We start from the raw sequence: 20,207 nt of genomic DNA on the forward strand, positions 1-20,207 counted from the left end.
AGTGTAACAAGTGCGCCTGCGTGAAATTCCAAAGCTTACTTGTTTCCAAGTGTCGATTCTTGCGGCATCTTGGTAGAAATGTTGATGTTTATTTAATCTACAGAACACTCCAATCGGGAAAAAACCCAGACAGAACCAGGATGAAAGTATTTATTTGCTTTTTGCAGATCTCTTAAATGCATTGATTAAAATATACCTGTCGATATATTCAGAGAAGAAAACATATTTCAGAATTTCCTCAGATTTTTTTCAAGTCATCTGTAGGAGTATGGCTTATAATTATACAGTGATTATCATTTCTTATAATCTTAAATATATTTGTCTTTCAGAGAGTATTCAGTTTGAGTAACAAGACCTTTGGTGGCCAAGGAACAATCACATACAGTTGGCAAAAAGCCTTAGGGAACTACTTGGCAACTACAGGGTATTTTTTTCTGTTTTATGACAGTGTGATTATGTTTGTACATGATAATTTTTTCTGAATCAAGTATGTATAAACTACCATACAGGTGAATCTTATATGACAATAATTTTGTGTCAAACCTTTTTAAAAATGTTCAAGTATTTAATGCTTTCTTATTTACATAGAATTGTAATGAAATTGGAGAAATAATGATGAACCAGACCAGGATTCGAACCCAGGCCCCCCTGAAATTCTTGTTAGGTGCTCTTCCAACTGAGCTATCTGGTACTGGTATTTTAGTTGGTTTGATTGTCAGATTCCTCCCCTCTTAAATGATCTTCCCCTTGAAGATTACCCCAGGGTCTTTCCTCTTGAAGGAGTTAATCTGTCACGTCAAGGGTTGTCTTGGAACTAAATGAAATGGGATTGGTGAAAAAATGAATGACCAAACTATGATTCAAACTCAGCTCCAGTGAATCTCTAGTCAGGTGCTCTACCAAATTAGCTATCTGGCGCCAGTGTTCAAATCATCTGGTCTGTCATTATTTCTCCCATCCTGTAACATCTTGTGCCTATGTGGCAGCCCCTTGAACTTGCAGCTAGGTTAACTCCTGCCAGAGGAAAGGGCCTGGGTCAGACTGATTCAAATGCCGGCACCAGATAGCTCAGTAGGTAGAGCACTTTACAAGGGATCTAGGGGACCTAGGCTCTAATTCTGGTCTGGTCCATCATTATTTCCCCAATCCCATTACAATTTTATGTACATGAAAATCATGGTTTAAAATATGATTAATTTTTTCAATCATTTAACAGAATATTTTATTTGAAAAATGGTTTAGTTCAATGTTTATGTCATGTGGTATTGAAATTGATTATTAGGATATCCCTAAACATATGTCAAGGGCTGCTTTTAATACGTTGAACTTTGGAAATCAACCATGAGTTTGATACTTTTCAAATGAGAGTGAAAAAAGTGACATCATGATTAGTGTGAATAGCTCTGATCGCTTTATGATTTGATAATTGACACAATCTGACTCTGATTAATATCAGCTGTTTTGATACACTACAGCCCTTTAACATCTTAAGTAACCCATTTAGAGGTCATGTCCAAACAACTTTTTGATAAATTAATCAAATTGTGGCTGATGAAACTCTGCCAGAGAAAATGAGCTAATATAAACATGCATTCAAGGCTGCTGCCTTGTAGAAAAAAGCCCTACCTTTAAAGAAAGCACATGCTTATGCAATTTGTAAAGTACGTGGTTTAACTCTATTTCTAATGCAAGAAGTATTGAATGCAGAATGATTTGTTCACTGGCAGACACCCTGTTAGTTAATCAGCATATATAACCAAGAACAGTGGAGAAGAGTATATATTGATTTTCTCTCATTTACAGAGCTGACCACATTGTCAGAATTTATGACAGACATGGGGAGATGAAGGAGGAAATTAGCTTACCAGGGTAAACTGTGTTCTGTTATATTATCATTATAATGCTCAGTTGTATTGATTTAGATAAACTATTGAAACAAACTGTAAGAATATTTTATTCCTGCAAAAGTTTGGAATGCCACAGCAGGAAGTGCCGGTAGTATTCATCATAATATCATCATTGTACATTGAAATTATTGTCTTTTTAGTCTTAGACTTTGAAGCTTTTACTAATAATGACCTTTACAGAATGTGCACTGGTATGGGCTGGGACAGAGATGGAGATACACTGGCAGTCATCAATGACAAGAATGGAGTTGTCACCCTTTGGGATGCTAACACCATGAGAACCAGCCAACTGGATAGTGGGCTAAGGTACACAAGCTGAATTAATGGGTTTTTAACATGTTCAGTGATGTTGTGGTAGTAATCAGACATTTCATTAATGTAGTTATTTGAGTTGCCAATTTTTGTTAACATTATGAGCATGATGAGTGTGAAATAATTTATAGATGAGAAACATGGCCTTTTAATTCTGTGTTGTTTTCTTGTAGAGATCAGATGACATTTCTCTTGTGGGCCAAGGCTGGTCCTTATCTAGCAATTGGAACCTTCAAAGGAAACCTTATGATCTATAATCATCAAACATCAAGGTGAAAATGTCCTAAGAATCTGTAGATTTAAACCTGAACCTCTCTTTACTTTAATAAGTATTTTTATAAGTGTATCATTATTTTCATTACTGATTATGCTTAATGGTTTTACAATAAACTAGAAGTTTTAATTTCTATTTTCAATTGATTTATATTGCGTCAGATTATATAACAGTATAACTTGTCCGGATTGATACTGCAGACACGGTGTTTAGATGTGTTTTATTTTGGTGTGTGACAGGAAGGTGCCGATCCTGGGGAAGCACACGCGGCGGATCACCAGTGGATCGTGGAGTAATGAGAATCTGCTGGCCCTGGCCAGTGATGACAACACCATCTCCATCAGTAACGTAGAGGGCGACACAATTCGACAGACCTCTGTCAGGGCCAACCCACAGAATGTCCAGTTCTCCGAGATGAAGGGCGACGAGCGCAGTCAGATAGGCGAGAATACGGTAAACACTTCTCGTAATAAAGCATTAAGAAACCCAGTGCCAAGAAATACAAGAGAAGAGAATACAGTATACATGTTATTTCTCAAAACACAAAAGAATACAAATCCAGTATTCTGAAATACATATACGAGTGGAGTACTGCCTATGTTCATAATATGTACAATTCTACTGCATGTAGTCAAAGTTAAATCTTCTTTCAATATGATAATTGAACTGACCAATTCACTTAGTCTAGTTGATTGGTTGATATAAGGGGTCTTTCACTAGTTGATTGGTTAATATAAGGGGGCTTTCATTAGTTGAAAACTTACTGGTTAATATGATGGAGCCTTGATTGACAGGTTAGTGTTGTCATTGGGAAAAAGACCCTGTTTCTGTACAACTTGAATGATCCAGAGAATCCCATTGAACTGGCGTTCCAGCAGAGATACGGCAACATCATCTCCTACAAATGGTATTCTTCTCTTTATTTTTCCTGAATTTCAATATAAATACACTGTAGTTCAAAAATCCTGGCATAGAAAATTTCAGAATTGAAGCCCGTATCATGGGCATTAAAAAGTGAATTTGGTTTGCCAGTTTTTAATGCATTACTTTTTTAAGCTACAATTTTATTCTTTTGTTCATTAAAATGTTAAAAAGAAGGTAGATACAAACATTTCTTATATCATTCTGATCTCCTTTTAAATAGATTAGTAAATTTTGTTGGATGTTCATGAGAGTTATCTTTACCTTCCATTATTTCTGTTAGATTAACAACGAGTTAACTTTACCTTTAATTACTTCTCTAGGTATGGGGATGGATACATCATGATCGGATTTTCCCATGGTTACTTTGTGGTTATATCCACACATATGAAAGAAATAGGACAGGTAACTTATATAAACTATTGCTGTAACCTGTTGTTAATGTACATTGTATGTACTGTACTATTGGTGTAATGCATTTTGATTTCAAAAGTGCTTCATTTTTATCCTGCATAATTTTAACTGCCACTGGTGAATGTCAAAATGGTAATTAAAAAATGAATGTTCACTTACTTATATAATATATGTAGTTGTGTTTAAAATAAAAGAATGAGATTTCAGATTTTTAAAAAAAAGATCAAATGAATTTATGAAAATCATTGAAAGAGGGCATGAAAATTATTGCAGTAGTCTGAGGTTCATGCACATATCTGCTGACTATAATTTGGATTCAAGTATCTTTCTTTTGATATGAATAGATATCTTTAATTACACTTTGTAGGAACTGTTCCAAGCCCGGAACCATAAAGACAATCTGACCTGTATCGCCATCTCTACGTCTCTCAACAAGGCCGCATCATGTGGTGACAACTGGTAATACTGATACACACAATCCACAGTTAGCTCCATGCTTATTTATTCTCTAAACTGTTATATGTGGTATTCAGTACTTATGCATGTTAAATTTAAAGTTCTATGAATAAGGCATGTGGAATAAGTGTTGTCAATAGTATGAGTTGAAAATCAATCATTGAGATAATGAAGATTATTTAGATGGGATGTGTTAGAAAACAAAGTTTCAAAAAGAATATGTTTTCTGTTTATGAATTACAAATGTTTATTTTAAGATTTACAAGGAATTTAATTGTGTGTTTCTATGACAGCATCAAGATCCATGACCTTTCTGACCTGAAAGAGATGTTTGCCATTATCAACATGGAGGATGAGCGTGGCCTTGATGTTTTGAACTGGTCTGATGACGGGCAGCTACTGGCAGTGTCCACACAGAAGGGGAACCTCCATGTGTACCTGACGCGCCTCCCCATGCTGGCCTCGGCCCACCAGACCCGCATAGCCCACCTGACCTCTCTTCTGGAGGTCACCATAGAGGACAACGTTCAGCAGGTACTGCTTGTGATAGCTGTCACACAGAACCAGGGATCACCAATGACGCTGCTATACACTGTTGTCATATATTTATAGAACCAGAGGTTGTTGACAAGAGCAATATTTTGTAGTAACATTTTAATAGAACCAGAGGTCATTGATAAGAGCGATATACTGTGATAAAAAAAAACTTAGAGGAAAGCATGATGAGAATAAGAAAGAAAATGAATATGTAGGCAACCTGTATAGACCTATCTATATGTTTGCTAACATTCATAGCTAAAGGAAGCACTAATCTTGTAGAATGTGTTAGAAGAAAGAGATGTCAGAATATCCACATTATATGTCATTAGACTGCCTCTTGTTTGGTGTAGAAATCAAAATGTGCTTTAGATCTATACTTTAGACAATGTAAGAGGTAACTATATCATTTTTTCAGGACCAGCCATTGACCATTCCCATTGATGTGGAGCCCACGTTTATAGGAATTGGACCATTCCACCTGGCCTGTGGAATGAACAACAGGGCCTGGTTTTATCTGCTGGGAGACGCAGGTGAAAATAACACTATCACACTGATGTTGCTGTAAATAACATTGTTACACTGATGATGCTGTAAATAACACTGTCACACTAAGTAAGACTTACCACACTGATGTTGCTCTATTAACACTGGCACTGATTTTGCTGTAAATAACTCTGTCACATAGTGTTGCTTTAAATGAACGTGTAACGGTACCGTAATTTTGCTTTAAATAACACTGTCACACTGATGCTGCCACAAATAACACTGTCAGTAACTATGATATTGCTCTAAATATCACTAAGGCCAATATTGCTTAAAATAACATTGTCATGCTGATGTTCCTGTAAATAAAACTCTAACCCTAATGCTGCTCTAAATAGCAGTCACACTGATGTTGCTGTAAATATCACTGTAACCCTAACCCTGTAACCTTAATGTTGCTTTAAGTAACACTCTAACCCTAATGTTGCTGTAAATAACACTGTCACACTAATGTTGCTCTATAAACACTGTTAGTGATGTTGCTGTAAATAACAATGTAACACTTATCACACTGATATTGCTTTAAAAATTAAAATACACTGAGTCTCACTGATGTTGCTCTATTAAACTCTGTCATATGGTGTTGCTCTAATTAAACCTGTAACCTTAATGTTGCTTTAAATAAAACTGTCACACAGACGTTGCTGTAGATATAACAGTTACTGTCACAGAGATGTTGCTGTAAATAACACTGTCACACTTAAAACATTGTGACACTGATGTTGCTGTAAATAATACTAGAACTATTTTAACAAGACCTTGGACTCTCAGTAGGACGTAATTATCTATTTCTTGCGTCAAAACAAGATAAAAATGACGCTGGTTCAAGCGAAATTTACACAGATTGCGAAGTCGTAGCTCAAAAGCCAGACAAATCTTGTTGATTTCAAAAGGCCATATCTGAGTGGCCAGCGATGAAATAGACAGACCTACGCCACATTGCTGCTAACACAACTATCCAAAGTCCAAGTTCTTGTTAAAATGGTTCTATGACACTGTATTCCCTATGCCTTTGTTAATGTCAATTGCACTTAGAACACAGTAATCAAATTGTTTCTGACAAAAACCAAACCTTTTAAAAATGATTGGGTTAGATACCACAATTTGTTTATTTTGAATGAACAAAATTATGCATGGTCTTTATTTATTGTCAGCCATTTAAGCCTGTAGTGTTGATGTGTTTCGAAATGATGACATGAATAGAGCGACTATATCAATTTGTTTTTTATATGATGACAGGGATAGAGAGGTTAAAGGACAGGGAGTACCTAGGGACCGTTAACCACATCTGTCTGAATGCCGACTACGCCGCTGTGGGCTTTGAGGGAAAAGTTCAGCTTCATATGGTGAGATCTACATGTATATCAGGAGAATCAGAAAATTGAATAAGTCTTCTTTTGTTTCTATTATACATGTAAATATATGTGTAAAGAAGATGATTTCTGCCTGTTCTTTTACATTTTCTTTGTTATGACTAAGTACTTTGGTTTGATTGATAGATTGAGGGAGAGACGGCAGGAACGACGGATGAGCGTGAGACTCGTTTGTTTCCTGACTCCAGTCAAGACGACTCCCGGATAACCTGTCATGATCTCACCAATGACTTCCTTATCTATGGATCTGATGTAAAAAAACGAGACACTTGTACTTAAAGATTTAAAACTATGTTGTTTAAGTTCTAAGCATGTATACAAGCTTTTAATGAATTGTTTTGAAATTGTACCAAACTCTACTATATTCTTGAAGCTCTAAATGAATACTGTAAACTAACTTTTAGTCGCATGCGAGAAATTTTCGCGAGGTTAGCAAGAGCCTTGTCGTCGTGAATCTTTCTCACTGCAAACCAATCCTTTGTCTATAGGTTTTTTAACAATACAGGTCTATATAAGGCTTGGTCGCAAACAGTAGTCGTCATGAACCAGTTTATCAGCAGTTAATCGCGAAATAAAGTCGCCGAAAATAAAAATTGGTTTACAGTGCATGCTAGTAGCTCTTAATGTTGTTAATAATGGAATCATCTATTAATGGTCATGTTTTACTTCCAGAATGGTGGAATTACATATTTCTATGTGGAAGACTGGAATTTTGTGAATGAGTTCCGTCATGTTGTGGGAATTCGAAGGATTTTCCCGGACCTTGGTGGAACACGACTAGTGTTTATTGATGACAAGAGTGATGGTTTTGTATATAATCCAGTAAGTCTCGGAACTCACTATTTTACCTCACCATTAACCGTTTTTAAGAACTAAATGTTTACAATACATGTGTACCAAACTTATTCCCTAATCAATTAATTACATGATCTATGCTTTTTCTTGGAGAATATAAAATTGAGGTATAATTTGATAGAGCTGACATTTTCCACACATTCCATAGATACTGAGAAATGCCTGCACAATGATAGTAACAAAGTTAGTATTTTAAATGTTTTGTTTTTTAAAAAGGTGAATGATCAAGTCATTGAAATCCCACAATTCTCCTCAACCACAAAAGGTGCATTATGGGAAAATTGGTCAGGAGACAAGGTGAATTAATTAAAGAAAATCTCTATAAATACGATATCAGATTAACCATCTTACTAGTTTAAGGGATTACCTATATGAGCATATCTTTTGTAAAACAAATGTTGTTTTAAATAGTCATTGTAACAGTTGTGTTAAAGTAAATGTAGGTGAATCAAATTTTGTGGAGAGTTTTATTTCATTGTTTATATTATATTTCATTGAATAGATTTATTTAGTAAATATATATTGTTGTTTATAGGGTGTTTTCATCACCTATGATGAAGAGAAGATATATACTTATCTATACTGTAGAGAATCCACTAAAGGTATAACACTCATCATCTCATTAGAGAGCCTACATTTCCATAGAATAATCGGCAACTTGTTGGTTTGATTGTAAAAGTCCTTAAAAAGTGCTTACATATCAAACTGCTGTTTTGAATAAAAGCCAAAAAATTTTAATGCCAAAATGGCCTGATACAAGGTATATGTCTCAATTATTCGATGTAGTTTGTAAATGGCCTTTTTCCTATGATTTGTTCTGTTAGGCCCAATAGTGGAGTATGTAGGAGAGTCCAAACTTCCCTACGGAATGGTTCCCATCATGCTCTACAATGGGGAGATAACTCTACAGACACAGAGTGGGCGCATACAGACCCAGATTTTGGACACACATACAGCACTCTACACAGAAAGCTTGGAGGATATGACAGTGGAGGAGGTTTGTCAGATTTGTGATCACTCAGTGATGTATAACTTACTGTCCTTATGTTATTTTATTTAGATATGAATAATATAAAATTTAATGTATTTTATAATAGGTGAAGAATGGTTTGAAACAAGGAATTGCCATCAGAAGGTATTGATTATTAATTTTTTTTCTTAAAATAAATACATGCATGATAAATGAAATGAAAATGATAAATCCAGACGATTCTCCACAACACATATATTAGACTACGTTTATTGAGACAAAGTTATATTGAATGTAACAAAATGTAATGCCCTATGGAAACATTGGTTTATTTTTCATAGATTCAAAGAAGCATGGAGTTTTTGTGAGAAGTTAAATGACATGGTGGCCTGGATAGAATTGGGACGGTCAGCCATGCAGGCTATTGAGATAGACTATGGTAAGTTCAACTACAGTACTGATCAGACCCAACCTTACACTCGAGCAGACCCCAACTAAACCTTGGGTCTACATCCGGGTCTTACTCAGGGTTTACACAGGGTCTGCTTTATGAAAATTTGCATCCACTTGAGGTTTACTTTGGACCTACAAGGAGTTTACTTTGGGTTTACATGGGGTTTGCTCTTGGTGTCAACTTTATGCTTTAGACTTTTAAGCGTTTAACTTTACGCAGGAGTCTACTTCTCATTTCGGGTTATTTCTCTGTGGCCACTCTTGGTGTAAAGCAGACCTGTCTTTTATCTTACCACTTGTATATTCCAAATACACATGTAACGTATGCTTTCAGGAGTCTACTTCTCATTTGGGGTTATTTCTCTGTGGCCACTCTTGGTTTGCTTTGGGTTTACTTGGGGTTAACTGTGTGTCTGCTCTAGTAAACCTGGAGTAAACCCAGAAAGTAAACCCAGGGTTTAGTTGGGGTCTACTCTCTGTTAGGTTGGGTCTGACAGATACTGTATATCTCATTTAGATATACTATGGTGAGTTCAGCTGAAAAGTTGTGAGTCTCAAATGTTGAGTGTTATGTGTCACAAAACTAAACAATACAGACAGAAATGAAAAAAAAATTAATATAAAAATAATAATTTCCTGGAGACATGGAAATGTTACATGTAGGTTAATTTTAAAGGAGAGAATCCAGTCCACTTAACAGGCAGAATTATGAACACCTGTAAGCTTTCAGAGAGTGTATGCTCTTTTTAATATTTTAGCCATCAGAGTATACAGAGAGATTGCAGATGTTGGCATGGTTACCTCTTTACAGCAGGTCAAGGTAAGATGAATTTACTTCTGTAAGTTAGTTTCTAACACTGTAAAACATTGATTTTATCACCTGCCAATTAACAGTTTAATAGGCTGACCAATTTTATTTTCAAGTAAAAAAAGCATTTATTGCATGTCAAAGTAAAGGCATTTGACTTGCTAAGTGTCATTACTTCTTTAGATTGATTGATTGATTGATTGGTGATTGCTTTGTGATTTCAGCACCTTGAGGATAAGAACTTGCTGTCTGGTTATGTGGCCATGTTCCTGAGTGAGTTTAACCTGGCCCAGGATCTCTTCCTAGCCTCAAGCAAACCACTGGCTGCTCTAGAGGTCAGTTAAATCTCACTCATTATTCATCTCAAAATAGGTGTGTTAGTTTCTGGAATGAAATACAGCACTTTCTGTTTTGTGACCAACATTTTATGATCTAAATCTGAATCAATAAAAGAACCATTTGATGAGATGTGTTTGTGCTCCTACAGATGCTGTGTGTTATTGAATATATTAAGTATTGGTTTGTTGATTCTAGATAAGGCATGTTTATGATTAAATGTCGGTTTGTTGATCCAAGATGAGGTGTGTGTATGATTAAATGTCGGTTTGTTGATCCAAGATGTGGTGTGTGTTGGTTTGTTGATCCTAGATGAGGCGTGTTTATGATTAAATGTCACTTTGTTGATCTTAGGTGAGGTGTGTGTATGATTAAGTGTGGGTTTGTTGATCCAAGATGAGGTGTGTGTATGATTGATTAAGTGTCGGTTTGTTGATCCTAGATGAGGCGAGACTTATTACACTGGGACAGTGCCCTACAGCTGGCCAAGGCTCTGGCCCCGGAACAGATCCCCTACATATCTCGCGAGTATGCTCAGCAGCTTGAGTTTACAGGAGACTACATGACCGCTCTGTCTCACTACGAGAAGGGTGTGACTCGTGAGGAGAAAGACCGAGAACATGACGAGGTTTGTGCTGCAGGAATTGCCAGGATGTCCATCAGGATGGGCGACATCAGAAGGTCAGAATTTTGTCTACGAGAAATAAATGAATAACTCTCTATACAATACAACAGATGGTCAGACATCTGTTGATGATAAATTCTTTGTAGAATAAATCATTGAAGATCATAACTCTGTCAGTTATAAATTCTGACAGTATCAAATCAGTGCTCAATACTATGCAGAATAAATCTTTGAAGATCATAACTCTGTCAGTGATAAATTCTGACAGTATCAAATCAATGCTCAATACTTTGCAGAATAAATTATTGAAGATCATAAAATTCTGACAGCATCAAATCAATGCTCAATACTTTGTAGAATAAATCATTGAAGATCAAAAAATTTTGACAGTATCAAATCAATGCTCAATACTGAGTAGATTACATCAGAAGGTCATAGATCTGTCAGTGATAAATTCTAACAGTATCAAATTAATGCTCAGTACTCTGTAGTGTACATCAGAAGATCAAATCTCTGTCAGTGATAAATTCTAACAGTATCAAATTAATGCTCAGTACTCTGTAGTGTACATCAGAAGATCAAATCTCTGTCAGTGATAAATTCTGACAGTATCAAATTAATGCTCAGTACTCTGTAGTGTACATCAGAAGGTCATAGCTCTGTCAGTGATAAATTCCGACAGTATCAAATCAATGCTCAATACTATGTAGAATACATCAGAAGATCAAATCTCTGTCAGTGATAAATTCTGACAGTATCAAATTAATGCTCAGTACTCTGTAGTGTACATCAGAAGGTCATAGCTCTGTCCATGACAAATCCCCTGAAGAATTGCAAAAAAAAGTTTCATAGATATTAGAATGCAGTTATCAATACAATATAATTGTTTGATTTCATTAGTTCTGAAAACTGAATTATTCTGATTTTCTTTGAAGGGGTGTTTCCATGGCAATGAAGATGCCAAGTAGAATTTTAAAGAAAGAATGTGCTGGAATTTTAGAAGGCATGAAGGTATTAACTAAAGGATTTTAATGCCTTTTATTGCTTTTATGTCTACTTCCCCAAGATTTGCCAAATTTTGTTATATCGGTACATGTAGTTCAGTTTTAATATCCTTGTTCTGTTTAAGTCTCTGTCATATTTTCTTTAGGAAAAAGTGTCTGAATGATAATGTTCACACGGAAATTAGTGGAACTCTCATTCACCTTGATATTTCAGTCCAGATTTTGTCACTGATAAAGTTTTCTATATTAAATCTTTTACCCTCAGCAATGGACAGAAGCAGCCACATTGTATGAACAAGGAGGTTACTATGACAAAGCCGCCTCAGTCTACATCCGCGGCAAAAACTGGTGAGGCTATAGGCTGTTTGAACAACAACTTATATGTAACAGAGTCTTATACAAGCTGATTAGGTTACTAAAACTCAACATATTAGCTGGTACATGTATGAATTAAGCATTCCAATGTGATTCTTACTGTTGATATAGATAGAGTGGAGATTATTGGTTCTTACAATGTCATATAGAATATGTAAGTATAATATGACCATTGATTGTCCTGATTTTAGGGCAAAGGTTGGAGACCTTCTCTCCCACATCACATCCCCAAAGATACACATCCAGTACGCCAAGGCGAAGGAGGCAGACGGACGGTACAAAGAAGCAGCGGAGGCCTACCGCAGTGCAAAGGACTGGGATAATGTGATCCGGATCAACCTGGATTATCTTCAGAACCCGGAGGAGGCTGTCAAGATTGTCCGAGACACTCACTCCATAGAGGGAGCCAAGATGGTAGCCAAGTAAGTCCAAACAGAAGGACACCTGCTAGTTGTGGATCAGAAACAATTTATATTCATGAATATTAGAAAAATTGCTTAAGAAGGTACATTGCATGGCTGCATGCTCTCTAAGAGTTTGTTTGAGCTGGTACATTTTACCTTAAAGGTAAATAAAATTTCATTTTCAGGTTTTTCCAGAGACTGAATGATTACTCCTCAGCGATTCAGTTCCTTGTGATCTCCAAATGTAATGATGAAGCCTTCCAGTTAGCTCAGGCTCACAACCAAATGGAGACTTACGCTGACATCATAGGTATACTCTTGTTTATTCTTCTTCAGAATAGCTGTAAAATTTGAAACCCTCATTGTCACAAATATTTCTAGCCTTAAACCAGTCCTTAACTGTCTTTGGTTTTATATTTTTCAGGTAATCAACATTTTAATCGCAAAAATTAATTAACATGAACCAGTTTTTCTTCGGTAGATAGCAAAATAAAGTAGTAGCGAATAAAAGTTAGTTTACAGTAATGCCCTCATATGACCATGTACCTGCAGCAAAAATATTTGTCTGTTCCATTCTCATCAACTTAACATCTTTTTACATGACATTTTTTTTAAACATAGACCAAGACTTTTACTTATTAATAACCATCTTTTTTCATGACATTTTTTTTAAACATAGACCAAGGATTTCACTTAAATGATCAGTGACCCCCTCACAATAAAAAGTTATTCAAACAAGAGATATAAATAAAAGGTGTAGATATTGTTTATCAATCATTGTAAAATTATTAATGTTCAGTTCATTGAAATACATGTAACTCAAATTTTACATGTAAATGCAGTTTATATAAAAGTTACATCCCATTGATTCGTAATAGGTATTCTGTTTGAGTAAGATAATACTGTTTGCACGAAGCCACCTACAAAGACAAGTCAATTTTAGGGTATATCTGTAACAGTTTACAATGAGATGTTTTTTTTAAGCAGTGATTGTATGTATGATATTTTTTTCCCAATATACACACTGAGGGCCTTACATCTTATAGTACTTCAGTTTGTTTGGAGATTTGCCTTTTTTTTAAACTTTATGTAAGCATTGACTATTTCTTCAAAACTTTAAAAGTCTCAGTAAAACAAAAGTTGTGTTTCTTATAAATATGTTTGTGCATACTCCAGAAAACTCAATTGTATGCTAATCTCTACCATTGGTTGTACTTTACAGGACCTGATGCCACCCCTGAGGATTACCAGAGCATCGCCCTGTTCTTTGAGAACGAGAAGAACCACTTCATGGCCGGCAAATTCTTCTTACTAAGTGGGCAATACAGCAGAGTAAGCTGTTACTACAGACAGTCATTTATAAAAGCAAGGGCATACATCTAGAAATGCTCATTTTGGCTTCTGCTGCCTAACTTTTAATGATGGGAAATATTCAACTTGGGAATTTGAAATGAGCAGTTAATAAAGGATTTTTTTTTTTAAATCAGTTGGCATATCTATCCTATCTTGCCTTGTATACAATATAAATAATGACTGTCAACTCTTTCACTTTGTTCTTTGTGATAAGAGCTTGTTGTATTTTGCAGGCCCTGAAGCATTTTGTGAAGTGTAGTGGAGAAGATGGTCAGGCTATAGAGTTGGCCATTGAGACAGTGGGCAGGGCCAATGATGAGTCCCTGACCCGCATGTTGATTGACTTCCTGATGGGAGAGACAGACAATGTACCCAAGGTATGTACTGTCCCAGACAGATGTATATGTACCCAAAGTAAAATAAACAAGGTATATACTGTCCCAGACAGATGTACATGTACCCAAGGTATGTACTGTCCCGTGTTCTGTTCAGGGTTATAACATTTATTTAGACATTGAGACAGAGGGGGAAAAACCAGTGCAAGTTACACAAAGCCTGTTACAATAATACTGTTCAAGTGTAGAAAAAAATCATGCTGAAGATATTTTTTGTACATGTAGTTCCAAGATGTTTGAAATTGGCAGGGTACAAGTTGCTATTAGTCCTATTTATATCACTGTCTCATTAGTCCTATTTATATCACTGTCTCATTAGTCCTATTTATATCACTGTCTCATTAGTCCTATTTATATCACTGTCTCATTAGTCCTATTTATATCACTGTCTCATTAGTCCTATTTATTTCACTGTCTCATTAGTCCTATTTATATCACTGTCTCATTAGTCCTATTTATTTCACTGTCTCATTAGTCCTATTTATATCACTGTCTCATTAGTCCTATTTATTTCACTGTCTCATTAGTCCTATTTATATCACTGTCTCATTAGTCCTATTTATTTCACTGTCTCATTAGTCCTATTTATTTCACTGTCTCATTAGTCCTATTTATATCACTGTCTCATTAGTCCTATTTATATCACTGTCTCCTTCCAGGATGCCAAGTACCTGTTCCGGCTCTACATGGCACTGAAACAGTACAGGGAGGCTGGCAGAACAGCCATCATTATAGCAAGGGAAGAACAAAATGCTGGTCAGTACAAGGGAATGGATGCCTAGAGTTTGAAACATTCTTAATTTAAGTGAATATGAAACACTGATAGTTGGTTTTCACAAGTGTATGAAAGAGTAATGTCACTGGTTTTTCATGTAAACTATACATGATTGGCCAAAGCTTTTCCTCTGGCTACCGATTCTGTTCCTGCAGAACTTTAACTTATACATCTTCCAGCTGTCAGCCATAACAGAATTTAAAGTTCATACTTTCTATGACAAATGCTTTAATTTATAATTAATTTGCAGGAAACTACAGAAATGCTCATGATGTTCTGTTCAGTATGTACAAAGAGCTGATGCAGCAGAAAATAAAGATTCCTTCAGAAATGTCCACCAACCTAATGATTCTCCACAGTTACATCCTGGTCAAGGTTTGTCACATCCTGGTCTAGATTAAGTTCATCCTGGTCAAAGTTACTTTTTTCCTTATCAATTAATTTTTATTTTAATCAAGGTTATTTTCAATTTAGATTGATTAATGTTGATTATGTTTTGTCAATTAATGATACATACTGTTATTGTTGGTTACAGTAAGTTGTAAGTATTTTTTAAATGAATTAATCAGTTGGTATTTTATGATTTAGATCCATGTAAAGAGAGGTGACCACATGAAGGGGGCCAGGATGTTGATTCGAGTAGCCAACAACATCAGTAAATTCCCATCCCGTAAGTAATACTGATAATGTCTTTTACGATCACAAATAAGAATCACTGAATATCAGATATACCAATAACATATTTAATTCAAATGACTGTGATGATAAAAATCTTTGTTTAGTATCCTGTGTTTGACCAGGGGAAACTGTTTTCATTGTTAGTGTTTGATGTTTTGTTGTTGATTTCTCTGTCACCAGACATTGTACCAATCCTGACATCGACGGTCATCGAGTGTCACCGAGCGGGGCTCAAGAACTCATCCTTCAGCTACGCCGCCATGTTGATGAGACCAGAATATCGCAACAACATTGACCTGAAATACAAGAAGAAGATAGAAATGATCGTCAGGAAGCCTGATAAGACGGAGGAGGAGGAAGCATTGACGTCGTGTCCGTACTGCAGCTTCCAGCTCCCAGAAACAGCCCTGATGTGTCCAGAGTGTAAAAACAACCTGCCCTACTGTATTGTCACGGTAAAGTGTTCAAGTCACGAGTTAACTCACTGTAATGTCACAAAAACTGCTTAAATCAAGATTTATCTAAAGTCACAGTAATTAAAAGTGTTCAAGTAAAACATAACTTCACTGTAATATCATGATAAAGTGCTTACCGTAAGTCAAGATTTACTCTACTGTATTGTCACAGTAAAGTGTTCAAGAAAAAAAATTATATCACTGTAATTTCACGGTGAAGTGCTCAAGTCAAAATTCATCTCACTGTATTGTAATGATTAGGGGCTCAAGGGAAGATTTTTACCATAGCTATCCCTTCATACCTTCTGTAATGTTTAGGTTAAGATTTACCCAATAATTTTTTCACAGATTTTCACCTTATCTATGCCTCTACAATTATAATGTTTGTCTTTTGATTTGATCCTGTCAATGTCTCCTTCTTTTGACAAGTTTGTGTATTGATATTGTTTTCTCTTTTACATTTCTGTAGGGTCGTCACATCGTGAATGATGACTTGACTGCCTGCCCTAAGTGTGACTTTCCTGCAATTTTCTCCGAGTTCATTAAGTAAGTTCTGAATTGCATGGATATGTTTGTATTATTGTCTGTTTGAAAAATTGTCAATATGTTGACAAAATAGTTGGAAATGTTTGTATTATTGTCTGTTTGAAAAATTGTCAATATGTTGACAAAATAGTGTCTTTATCAAATTTAAGACTTTCAAGTTTCATTTGTAGGAATAGCATGTTTGACCTGATATGGTTTAATGTGGTCATTATGTTACATATGAGGCAGGTGGAGCTTTTGGAATATACTGATCAATTAGAAAACCACACTAGGTCAACATCAAAACATGTAACAAGTTTATCTTACCGACAGCCTTTGTATAAATGAGAAATATCAAATAAAACAAAAAAGAATCAATTTATACATGTAACAATGTTACAACTTTAAAATTGGGCTTGAAACTTGACATCATAATGATCCAAGAATGATGTCATAATGTATGAGGGGAGGTATATTTTGTACAGATAGTGTATGGATTTTGCATGGTCTTCATGTAAGTGCAGTAAGCCAATAATTTCCTTGCACATTAGCTGGAGGTAAGATTATATTGAAGGTTATGTTCCATCCATACACACTTCTTAAACTTGGAGAAAATTGTGCAGCAGAAAAGAGTTCATATTGAGCTTTTAGTTCTTTTGTGAATAGTTGCATGAATGTATATTATAGTCTGTCCCAAGTTATTGCTTCCATCGCTTTTTGATGACTTTTAATAAAATTACACATACCTGTGAAAGAAATACAGTTGAAATCGTTAAAAGGGAATATATATCCAAGATATCTTCATTGAACAATTTTCACTCAGAAAAATTCACAGGAACGAAAACAGATTCCTTATGGAGATTTATAATGGGAAATGTGTACATTTTTTCTCCATTCGGAATACACTCGGAATACATCGCACAATTTTTTAATGTTATCATCTGGGCTTATTAATTGCTGTTGGCAATGCAAAATCTCCATAGACTTTCAATTTTGGGATGTGTATTGAAACCTGAAGCGGTAGAGGGGGCATTTCAAAACAGATAATCTGGACATTTTTTATATTAGTGGATGAACATAGTTTGAGCAGAAAGGTATTTACTATTATTGAAATATCAAGCAAAAACTGGTGGAAGCAAAAACTCGGGACAGAGTATAGCAAATTAAATTATCATATAATTTACTAGTTTTTTTTTACAGTGTATAATTCAATGTCATGCCAATTTTCCATAGAAAAAAATTGATGACAATGAAGAATTGGAAAACAAATATTTGTAGTCCTTTACTTACCTGCATAAAATGCAAACTAAAAAATCGATTTTCCTTTGTTTTATTAATGTTTAGAACGCATCTGTCAATTTATTACAAACTGTGTCATACATTCTAGATTACAGTTTTTCTCTTACATCAATGGGTTGAATACTCTGTATGTGCCAATTTAGAAATTAAAAATCTTACTATGCAACATAGAAAAGGTTGACTTCCTAAAATATTGTTTACAGGTTGATTTCATGATTATGCTTGCTTTTTTTTAAGGTTGCTTGAAACTGAGGAAAATTGTCCAATGTGTTCTGAAAAGATTATCAAGGAAAACCTGCAGAAAGTGACGGACATCAACAAATACCTCCACCCAGAGGAGGGGACCATAGAGTAGAGGAGGGCACTGTAGAAGGGAACACTGAATGCTAGTCCCTCTGTTACTGATTCCACAGATCATGCCCCCTCTTCTTGTTTACTGAACTGTTTCTGTGATATGATTTTACCTGATGTTAAGAGACATTACAGACATAACTCCGTCCAATGTCTATACTATGAAGGATGTACACTTTATAGATCTGAATAAATTTTGTAATTCTGTTATATAATTATTTTGTTGAATTCTGGATATATTTGTAGGTTAATGTCCAATATTGTCAATCATATTCAGTAGAACCCTACACCCAGTATGACACCCCAAATTCACAAAAATGAGCTTAACATACATGTAGTTTTACAGTCAATAAACTAGGTTTATCTGTAGTAAACTGTAGTGTACAGGAACTTAAGTAAATGCTGTAAATCTATATTTCACATCTGTCAACCATACATGATCAACTATATTTCAGAAGTGTTAACTATTATTAGTCCCCTACCGGTTTTCACCTGAGGGGACTATAGCTTTCCTCTGCATCCGTCAGTCTGTCTGTCCGTCCGCCTGTCCATCCGTCTGTCTGTCTTTCTGTCCCTCTTCATTTTTCTACACTTTTTAGCTCACCTGAGCTGAAAGCTCAAGTGAGCTTTTCTGATCACTTTTTGTCCAGCGTCCTGTCCGTTTGTTGGTCTGTCCGTCTGTCTGTCTGTAAACTTTTTACATTTTCGACTTCTTCTCCTGAACCACTTGACCAAATTCAACCAAACATGGCACAAAGCATTGTTGGGTAAAGGGGATTCAAATTTGTTAAAATAAAGGGCCATGCCCTATTGTAAAGGGAAATAATTAGGATTTATTGAAAATTAAGTGATATTTTTAAAAAATCTTTTTCTCAAAATCCATTTGGCCAGAAAATCTGATACTTGTGTGGAAGCATCCTCAGATAGTGTAGGTTCAAGTTTGTTCAAATCATGGTCCCTGGGGGTAAGGTGGGGCCACAATGGGGGGTCAAAGTTTTACATAGACGTATATAGAGTTAATCTTTAAAAATCTTCTTCTCAAAAACCATTTGGCCAGAAAAGCTGATACTTGTGTGGAAGCATCCTCAGATAGTATAGATTCAAGTTTGTTCAAATCATGGTCCCTGGGGGTAAGGTGGGGCCTCAATGGGGGGGGGGGGGGTCAAAGTTTTACATAGAAGTATATAGAGTTAATCTTTAAAAAAATCTTCTTCTCAAAAACCATTTGGCCAGAAAAGCTGATACTTGTGTGGAAGCATCCTCAGATAGTGTAGATTCAAGTTCGTTAAAATCATGGTCCCCGGGGGTAAGGTGGGGCCTCAATGGGGGGTCAAAGTTTTACATAGAAGTATATATAGTTAATATTTAACAACATATATCTCAAAAACCATTTGGCCAGAATTGCTAAAACTTGTGTGGAAGCATCCTCAGATAGTGTAGGTTCAAGTTTGTTCAAATTATGGTCCCCGGGGGTAAGGTGGGGCCAGAATGGGGGGTCAAATTTTTACATAAAAGTATATAGAGTAAATATTTAAAAATCTTTTTCTCAAAATCCATTTGGCCAGAAAATCTGATACTTGTGTGGAAGCATCCTCAGACAGTGTAGGTTCAAGTTTGTTTAAATCATGGTCCCTGGGGGTAAGGTGGGGCCTCAATGGGGGTCAAATTTTTACATAGAAGTATATAGAGTTAATCTTTAAAAAATCTTCTCAAAAACCATTTGACCAGAAAAGCTGAAACTTGTGTGGAAGCATCCTCAGATAGTGTAGGTTCAAGTTTGTTCAAATCATGGTCCCTGGGGGTAAG

The 20,207-nt window shown here is 35.6% G+C and overlaps 1 protein-coding gene across 1 annotated transcript; it reads left to right on the forward strand.

Moving 5' to 3' along the window:
• The first annotated feature begins 2 nt into the window (after positions 1-2).
• On the forward strand, positions 3-18,608 carry LOC128192364 (WD repeat-containing protein 19-like). The gene is made up of 34 exons (XM_052864974.1): positions 3-146; positions 330-424; positions 1,804-1,869; positions 2,088-2,213; positions 2,393-2,491; positions 2,733-2,946; positions 3,288-3,400; positions 3,738-3,819; positions 4,196-4,287; positions 4,578-4,818; positions 5,240-5,354; positions 6,607-6,713; positions 6,867-6,992; positions 7,413-7,562; positions 7,812-7,892; positions 8,131-8,197; positions 8,420-8,592; positions 8,693-8,730; positions 8,907-9,004; positions 9,777-9,838; positions 10,051-10,161; positions 10,605-10,843; positions 11,723-11,798; positions 12,057-12,139; positions 12,358-12,588; positions 12,756-12,880; positions 13,793-13,902; positions 14,157-14,300; positions 14,978-15,074; positions 15,344-15,468; positions 15,682-15,763; positions 15,952-16,226; positions 16,696-16,772; positions 18,288-18,608. The coding sequence occupies exons 1-34, from the start codon at positions 141-143 to the stop codon at positions 18,403-18,405; spliced, it is 4,044 nt and encodes a 1,347-aa protein (XP_052720934.1). The 5' UTR covers positions 3-140; the 3' UTR covers positions 18,406-18,608.
• The last annotated feature ends 1,599 nt before the right edge of the window (positions 18,609-20,207 follow it).

This window comes from Crassostrea angulata, chromosome 7 (genome assembly GCF_025612915.1).
Source record: "Crassostrea angulata isolate pt1a10 chromosome 7, ASM2561291v2, whole genome shotgun sequence".
NCBI classification, from domain to species: Eukaryota; Metazoa; Mollusca; class Bivalvia; order Ostreida; family Ostreidae; genus Magallana; species Magallana angulata.